The 9,613-nt window shown below is 47.0% G+C and overlaps 1 protein-coding gene across 1 annotated transcript in view; it reads right to left on the bottom strand.

Annotated features, from left to right (window-relative positions):
* The window catches only part of FGF9 (fibroblast growth factor 9), a 29,882-nt gene that overhangs the window by 16,025 nt on the left and 4,244 nt on the right, over nt 1-9,613 (bottom strand). The window contains exon 2 of the mRNA XM_010851196.1: nt 3,938-4,041. Within this exon, the coding sequence (XP_010849498.1) occupies nt 3,938-4,041 (104 nt within the window). The remainder of the gene's footprint in view (nt 1-3,937; nt 4,042-9,613) is intronic.

The raw sequence follows: 9,613 nt of genomic DNA, 5'->3' as shown, positions 1-9,613 counted from the left end.
CAGAAAACGGCGGGTGCTGAAAGGGATACAAACAGGGGTCTGTCATCGTCCTCACCACGTTTTCAGGTCCCATGTTCCCCTTTCCTGTACCGTTACAGTTTTAGAGACTGCACTGCCTCTTTTTAATGAAAATGTCAACAACTCTCATTAAACGCAGGCTTCTTGAAACAGATTAATTGTTTTCAAGGCATTCTTTTTTAAAGAGGTATTTATTACAGTGAATTATTCTTGACACTGTGAAGTAACCTGATGATGCTCAGATGATTTAGATTAAGACTCTAGAGGTAATGAAGCTTTACATCTACTCTTTCTCTGTCATGAGAACAAAAGTGAAAAATGTAAACTAGTACTCTAACATTTTAATTCTCTGCCCAAGTACACACTCATATGTGTGTGTGTGTGAGAGAGAGAGAGATCTAATACCCTTCCTAAATCTCATCCAGGCAGGGTATTCTAATCTTTACATTTGAAAAATTACATACCTTTCCTTTTATGCCTCCCTTTTTGGAGACTCCTATACATCCCTCAAAACCCAGTGAAGTGCTGCCACCCAATTTCCCCAGGCAATTACTTAGACACTCTTCTGGATTCCCAGGATATCTGTGATTCCTCTAACATGGTACAGTTCATACTGCACTGAATTATTTATAGGTATATTTCTCCCACCAGAGTCTGAGATACTTGCTGTGTTATCTGGGCACATATTAAGTATAAATGTTTGTGAAAAAATGAGCAGATGAATGGACATAGGGATGAATTCAAAACAGGATTACAATAATCAGACTCCATCCCAGAAATAGAATGGCTCAGATTTTCCTTAAATCACATCATAGTATACATCAGCAATAGAGTTTTTTCTATTTCCACAGTATGACAACGTGTGTACATGCTAAGTCACTTCAGTTGTGTTTGACTCTTTGCAACCCTACGGACCATAGCCCACCAGGCTCCTCTGTCCATGGGGATTCTCCAGGCAAGAATATTGGAGTGGGTAGCCATTCCCTTCTCCAGGGGATCTTCCCAACCCAGGGATAGAACCCACATCTCTTATGTCTCCTGCACTGGCAGTTGGGTTCTTTACCAACTGCCATCTGGGAAGCCCTCTAACAGGGTTCAGAATCCTATATATTTTTCTGAATACGTATTACCCCATTCACCTCTGACCTTTTAGATCTAATACTAATATAGTCTTGGAAGCAAAAGAACCACATAAATGAAAATAGAAAAAACAATCCTAAATACATTTTACATTAACTTTTGCTGCACTTACACATGCATAGACTTTATAAAAGTGATGGCTAATTCCCCAAATCTCCTGTTCACCTTCTTTCCCAATGAGATCAGTCTTTCCAAGGTTTCCTCAATGTTTAGAAACACATCTTCTCCACTCCGCTGAGCTTCACACAACTTCACATAGGTAAACTTCTCAGCTACCGTTTCTGGCATGCTAATAACAGAATCGCTGTCTGCATCTCTTTCCTTCTCTCGGTCTCTCTGGGATGGAGAGGAGATGTGTGGGTCACCCCGTTCTCACTGCCACACGGGGGTGATGACAACCACAGTGCAGTGTGGCTCTGGCCACCAAGGAGATGGACTCCCTCACACCTGTGTGAGGTATGCACACAGGCAAACCAGGCAGGCAGCTTGGAAGAGGCGATCCTGCTGTGTAACATCATGGGCACACAGAGAACATCAAAGGACAGGCAGGGAAGACGGGAGTGAAGCCCGGGGCGCCCAAGGCATGAAAGGCCGAGACCCAGAGCAGAGGAGCCATGAGGCCACCAGAGTCCAGCCCCTATCTGGACAGGAAGAGCAGGTGGGGGAGCCTGGTGTCCCAATGGCCACCACCCTCCTCAGACACCATCCTCTCCAGCCTCTGCCTCTCCCCACAGGGATGGATGCTAGGACAACACGTCACAGCCTGGCTCAGCAGGGGGAGAGCAGAGATGGACATTCCCTCCAGCAGGGCCCAAGGGACACACTGACCACACAGGCAGAGACAGCCAGGGCCACACATTGAGGGTCGGGAAGCCATGAATAAACCACAACGTTCAATCCACTGCAACCCAACTAAGACCCTCGCCGCTGCAGGCCCAGGCTGTGCGCAGAGCAACACTGAAAGGAAACCTGCAGCCCCCACCTCAACACCTAGGGAACGCAGACCCACAACCAACACAGAGACACAACCACATCAGAAGTCTACATTCCTGGAGTGGACATATAACAAACATGGATATAACCAACATGGACACAACCAACCTGGACACACAACCAACACAGACAAACAACCACACCAGAAGTCTATGTTCCTCCAGTGGACACATAACCAACATGAACACACAACCAACACAGACACATAATCACACCAGAAGTCTAAATTCCTCAGGTGAGGATGGAAATATAAAGAAGGCACCGCCAGAGCCCAGAGGACACACACACATACGAGATGCTGACCCAGAACTTGGGCTCCAGTGGGTAGGAAGGTTTTGTAGAAGAGGCAGTATTATCACTGAATCCTAAAGAAAAAAAGCTGTCTCCTGAGGCACAGGGAGGAGAGGACGGCAGGGCGGGGTGGGGGACCCGACCCCACAGCCCATCAGATGACAAGTGACCAGAGAAGAGCAGGGAGGCAGCCTCGAGGCACATGGGACAGGGGCAGGAGACGGCCTAGCAGAGCAGACCCGGGCAGCAAGGTCCGGCGAGGCGAGTGCCTGGAAGCAGGTGGCCAGCGCCTTCAGGGCAGGAGCTCAAGCGGTCTGAGCAGGAAGCAGCGGTGTCGGGGGCTGAGGGACCCTCTGTCGGCGGGACCAGGGTGGGCACGGGGGAGGCTGGAGGCTGAGGAAGGAAATGAGGGAAAATGCAGGCCTGGCCACCGTCCACCGAGCAGGGCCCCAGCCTGAGGACACCTCCAGGCGAGCAAGGACACAGAGGGCGAGGGGGCTGTCCCACCTCTGCTGGGCACCTCAGGCTCTGAACCAGGCAGGGGGCCTCACAAGCCCGCAGTCAGGCCTCCCCGCTACCCCATGGTCACCAGGTCTCTGCCCCAGAGGGGCTGAGCCGGGGACACGCGGAAAGGGCGGGGGCAAGGAATGGGGCAGATGGGCCCCTGGAGAAGCCCCCACAACGGGCCACAGCCTTGAGGACACAGGTCCATCTGCTATGGACAGAACATGGCCTCTAACTGCCCACTCGTCCATCCCTGCCTTCAGAGCACTTCACCTTAATGCGGGCTGCAGAAAACAACATAACATATATGGGCTACACTTTATGTACACAACTTTTAAACAATTTGACATGAGGCACTGAGATCTACGCTCAGAAAACTCTGGAGACCACCATTCCAGGTGCCCGGCCAGCTGCAGTGAGTGCTCTCTGCCTCCACAGGGAGCTTCCAACCCACTGGAGACAGGAAGGAAGACACAAGAAAAAAGAAACTCATAATAGTTACAAATAATTATTATATTTTTCTATTCCTTTTCGCCTACAAGAATATCTGACAGTAATTTCCATCTTCCTTGTCTCTACATAATGAAAATCTTATGTAGCTCAGAAAAAGGGCCGATACTCACTGCATGGTCTATTTCTAGTTTTAATTACAATGCTTGCCAAAGCTGGGGAGAGATCATTTCAATTCATTTCAAAAATTACTCCCATTCAATACCAGAAGATGGGATTTTTCACAGTTTTGAATATTTTATTTACTGGGTAATGAAAATGGCTCAGCATATAAATAAAGCATTTGCTTTAGAAACTTTGGTCTAGAGAAGATTGAGGGCTGACATCTATTCATAACAATGAAGTGGTTTTCTTCAAAAAGTGAAAGCCTACACTCCCCTTCCCACCACCACCAGTTTCATTTCTATTTATAACCTCGAGAAAGAGTGGTTCCCAGCAAACGTGAGTCAGGGATGCTGGCGAGGTAGCCCGCTGCACTTACCGATCCATACAGCTCCCCCTTCTCATTCATGCCGAGGTAGAGTCCACTGTCCACGCCACGAATGCTGACCAGACCCACGGCTATACTGATGAACTCCAGGATCCCTGCAAGACCGAGACAGAGGGACACAGGTCAGGGCGTGGAGCACTGCCCTCTGCGTGTCCACAAGCCTGGGAGCACCGAAGAGGAGCATTTACTCAGGAACCGTCTTCTCTTAAAACCACTGCCCCAAAGAATTGATTTTTCCACTAGATCTTAGCTTCTAGTCATGAGACAAAAACACTTATCAACATGACACATAACAAAAAAAAAGTTTTTAAATAAAAAGCTAGCATTTCTCTTTTAAACTTTTTATTTTATATTGGAGTATAGCTGATTAGCAATGTTTTGATAGCTTCAGGTGGACAGCAAAGGGATTCAGCCATACATATACATGTATCCATTCTCCCCTACCCTCCCCTCCCATCCAGGTTGCCACATAACACTGAGCAGAGTTCCCTGTGCTGTACAGGAGGTCCCTGTTAGTTATCCATTTTAACTACAGCCGTGTGGACATGTCCATCCCCAACTCCCCCCAGCCATCCCTTCCCCCTAATCTTCCCCCCAACCTTCCCCCACCCTCATAACCATAAGTTCATTCTCTAAGAAAAAACCTGGTATTTACACAGATGTGGTAAGAAATGACAGGTCAGATAAGCCAGTGTACATGTTCTAACTAACTTATACGAGCATAATGTAAGAGAAAATTTACTTCTACTTTAAAACTGTGAAATGAAGTATCCGTGTATGGACATGGATTGGAAAAAAGTTCTATTCAGAGAGAAGTCTATGTCTCTTCAAGTAAGAATGGAGATGCCAACCAAAGACTTCTCTGGTTTACATCGAAAATTATCCAGCTCTCTCTATCCAGTCTAACTGTATTATGCTCCATCTGGAAAACTAAAAGGCCTACATCCCAAATATTTCTGCTTAAACAAAGTATTGATTTTTCTCTGTGCTTATCTAAGCCGCAAAGAGATAGTTAGGCAATTAAGATAACACAATATTTGGAGGAAAAAAAAATGCTCATTCCAAAAAAATGCTCTTGATTTAAAATAGACATGGATTACTATAACCCAAAATCAAATCAACATAACAATCTTATTTCCTTCTTTCCTCTTGCTTACCTCACTAAGAATAACATTGCCTAAGCTGGGCATAAATCCAGAATTTTATAGTCACACAACAGCAGCTCTAGGTTCCGTAACAATAGTGTTGTTTTAACATGACTATCCAATGGCATTTTGGAGACAACAGTAAGACACTCACGCTCAGCCATTTTCTCCACATTTTGTATTAAAGTGCTACACTCTATGTAAACCTTGCATTAACACATACCAAATACTGCATTACCTTGCAGAAATATCTGCAAATATTAAAATAATTTACTTACATTTTAAAAGTTTAGAAAAAAATAGGGATAACACTGCACTACAGTCTCCTGTGACTTGTAAAAAAGCACTTACATGGATTTTTAAACAATTAATTTTGCAACTCTCACAAAACAGACTGTGCAGCAATCATAGCAAGACATAAAGTACATAAATCTAATAAAGCAAAGGTTCCAAGGTGATGGACAAAGAGAGACTGCTTATAAAAGGGTGTTCCTAGTCCTGTTATAAGCACAAAATGTAACAAAGTCTTTGAGCTTAGTTTACAAACTGTCCATCTGAACCTGCAAAAAAAAAAAAACAACTATGTATTTTTAACAGAATGTGAAATAGTGTGTGGGAAAATATGATGAGAAATTGCCTTCTGAATCTGATAACTGGTGAGTCTCGAATGAAAAACACATCTGAAATAAGTTCATTAATCAGCCATTCCCTACCTCACAAAGCAAATGGAAAGACAAATAAGGCAATATTTCCATGAGAGTCAGTTCATGTGAGATGCACGCCCTTATTGATGAATCATTTTATTTCATTATGCCACATCCAACTCTTAGGATTAAAAATAACTTACACTGTGGCATTTTATTACTAAAGGAGTCACATACTACAGTGTGAGTCTCTTCTTAGCTACCTGAAAACATACACTGTAAATCATAGTAATCCTGAAATAGGATAAGGAATTCATTAACATCCAATTTTCATTGTAAAATGGAAACATTTTGCCCCATTGCAGCTGAACAATTTAATACACTATGTCAACTGAAAGTCATAAAACTAAAAGATACTTGCACCTTCTAAGAGGGTATTTGATGATCTTTGCTTTCCCTAACATGAGGCAGCTCTGAGAGAACTAAGAACAGCTATCAACCAACGTTGCCCATCAGCCCCAACAAAACCTAAGTACACGAGCTCTCACAAAGCCATGTGCCTGGTTGGTCTACAGGACATCCGGAGCACCAGTCTCGTCAGTGACAACCCCAACAGCTGGGGTCCTCCAGCATCTAGTGTGTGCCCAATGAGAGGCCTGCCACTCGGGCCACATAACAGCCCAAGGCGTCATCACATGCGAGCCCTCAGATGACATATGGGGGTACTAGGCTTAAGGACAACCTCCCTGGGAGCAATCAGACTCCAAGGCCTAGGTCCTTACTGACCACGCACATCTTCCCATCAGCTTTACCTTTCCTCAAAAGTCTGGGATTTCTGTACCACTTTTTTTTTTTATTAATTCATTTTAATTGGAGGCTAATTACAATATTGTAGTGGTTTTTGCCATACATTGACATGAATCAGCCATGAGTACACATGTGTTCCCCATCCTGAACCCCCTCCCACCTCCCTCCCCATCCTATCCTGCAGGGTCATCCCAGTACACCAGCCTTGAGCACCCTGTCTCATGCATCAAACCTGGACTGGTGATCTATTTCCCATATGATAATATACATGTTTCAATGCTGTTCTCTCAAATCATCCCACCCTCGCCTTCTCCCACAGAGTCCAAAAGTCATTCTTTACATCTGTGTCTCTTTTGCTGTCTCACATACAGGGTCATCGTTACCACCTTTCTAAATGTCATGTATATGCGTTAATATACTGTATTGGTGTTTTTCTTTCTGACTTCCTTCACCCTGTATAATAGGTTCCAGTTTCATCGACGTCATTAGAACTGATTCAAATGCATTCTTTTTATTAGCTGAGTAATATTCCATTGTGTATATGTACCACAGCTTTCTATTCCATTCATCTGCTGATATATATAGTCATTCTCTCACTAGTGAAATGGAAGATGTTGGCGAGATGAGACTTGGCTGAGCCAGCACTCAGGACAAGCAGCAGCAGAGGAAATGAAGAGCAGGTGGGCTCCTGTGTCTGCACTTTCCTCACACAGGACATGGGAAGGTGGGCAGCTCCAGGTGCTAACATACTGATTTTGTGCACACACAACATAAGTTCTGAAATGATTATTACACATTTTGGAAATGAAAGTGGTAAGAGATCAATCTTGTTATCTCCTGGCATCAATAAGACATGCACTCATTCATTAAATCAACAAACTAAGGAGTAAGCCAATGGGCATCCCTGGTGGTTCAGCAGTAAAGAATCTGCCTGCCAAGGCAAGAGACGTGGGTTAGAACCCCAGGTCTGGAAGATCCCCTGGAGAAGAAAATAACAACCCATTCCAGTACTCTTGTCTGGGAAATTCCATGGACAGAGGAGCCTGCAGGGCTATAGTCCATGGGGTCACAAAGGAGTCAGACACCAGTGAGCAACTGAACAACAACAAATTGTAAGCCAAGCACCACACCCTTTGTTGAGAATATGATGATGAGCAAGGACTAGACTATGACCTCAAAGAGCTTCCCATCTAGTGGGCAGGACAGACAACCAGGTAAGTGTAATGACAATGTGGGGGGGGGGTGCAATGAGAGGTGGGTATTCATGGTAGGCAGGCAACTCACTCAGGCTGGGAAAGGGGAGTCTGGGGTGCTTCCAAGGGTTAAGACCAGAGACAAGTCTTCAAGGAGAGAGACTCCAGATGAGAAGGAGCTACATCTAGGGACCCCAGATGAAAAGGATGTCATCACCTCAAACTAGCATCCTTAGCTCTGCAGCCCCTTAAGACGCAGAGACCTCAAAAGAACAGCCCAGCTTTTCATGAGGTCACCTCGTGATCTGGGGGCAAACAGAATCTAGAACATCTGAGTCACAGCTGCTCCCCCACATGCAGAGCTCATCAGAGCTGCAAGGCCAGGAAGACCTGGCAACATGGCAACAAGCCCCCACCCCACCCAGACTGGAATCCTTGATATTCCTCGTATTATCCTGTCCACCAGGAACTCCAGAACCTCCAGCAGGTGGGTTACCCTCTCTCTGGGCCCAAGCCAGTGCCAAGCATCTGCTTCAGAGTGCACTGATCTGAGTGGGGTTGCCCCCCTCCATGGCTGTTTCCACCAGCATGAGACACAGGGTTGGGGGTGGCTGTTGGTTCAGGAAGAACCTGGGGAGAAGGCTTCTGTGTAGACACAGAAGGGCAAGAAGGAAAGAACTAGGAAGAGTAGAAGGGAGGGAGGGAGAGAGTGGCCCGTCTCTTCTAGGCAGTGCAGAAGGGCCACAGCCATAGGCACTGATGGAGTGACCTGGGCAGCCGCTCTCCGTGATGGTGGCATCTAGCTGTGCCCTTTCACAGCAGGCAAGCACGCCCATGAGAATGCAATCCCCGGGCCCAGGAGGCCTGGTGGGGTCTGACGGGGCCCACGGTCATCTGTGGTCCACAAGAGGCCAGGTCAGTTCCTGAACCCCTTCAGGAAAATGACCTCTGCACAGCATCCCCCTGACCCCAGACTCACTAGGTAAGTAGTGTTTGGCCCCATGCTCTGTTCACATGGACCATTACCCCAAAGCTGGCCCTGCTCCCGGGAGCCCCTCAGCCCTGGGCCGCACCTCCGCTGGCCCTGGGAAGTGCGTGGACCATGTGAAACAACCCTCCAGCCTAAAAGCCCCCAACACTTAACAGACCTGCATTCTTCAGAGGACAAGAATGTGTGCAGGCTGTGGAGAGAGGCACCAGGGCAGGCTTTCTAAAATAGATTAACCTCCCCCCTCCAGCCCCCTGCTTGGGGAGAACCGCACACCAGGGCTGCCAGATCAGTCATCTCAGAGCCTGAGGCCTTGAGCAAAGCCCAGGGTTCATTTGGGAAATAACTAGCTGAACAGGAGCCATCACCTTACCGATTTTTCCAGAATCTGGGCCTATCCTGAGAACAGCATCCTTTCCCTTACTGAGATACTGAAGAACAGATACACAGAACTAAGTTGTTTCAAGCGAGACCCCTGGAAATAGGACTGTTTAACCTGTCTTTTTAAAGCACCGCTATTGATCATATTTCTCCCCTCTGGCACTACTACTACACCTGACCCCAGGACCGGCCGCCCCAAGGCTCCGGCGAGGACCAGCCGGCTCCGCACCAGGCCAAGTCAAATAGCGGATCAGGCCCCAGGCTCCCTGTTTTTATTATCCACATTACCATTTCTTCCACTCATTTTTCTGCTCACTTTTTCCGTCCAGCAGTATTAGGGAACGAACCGTCTGGTTCCCCTGGGCCTATCACCCCAGATGGGATCCCGGGTCCCCTTCTCCGGGCCTGGCCTCCGCGCCAAGCCAGCACCCCCCACCCGGGGAAAACAAAGGGCCCCCCGCGCTCCCCGTGCCCGCATCGCGGCCGCACAGCTCCTGCAGGCACAGCCG

This window comes from Bison bison, unplaced genomic scaffold (assembly GCF_000754665.1).
Source record: "Bison bison bison isolate TAMUID 2011002044 unplaced genomic scaffold, Bison_UMD1.0 scf7180017864299, whole genome shotgun sequence".
Taxonomy (NCBI): domain Eukaryota; kingdom Metazoa; phylum Chordata; class Mammalia; order Artiodactyla; family Bovidae; genus Bison; species Bison bison.
The sequence above is the reverse complement of the archived record's forward strand: the minus strand, read 5'-3'. Positions and strand labels throughout refer to the sequence as shown.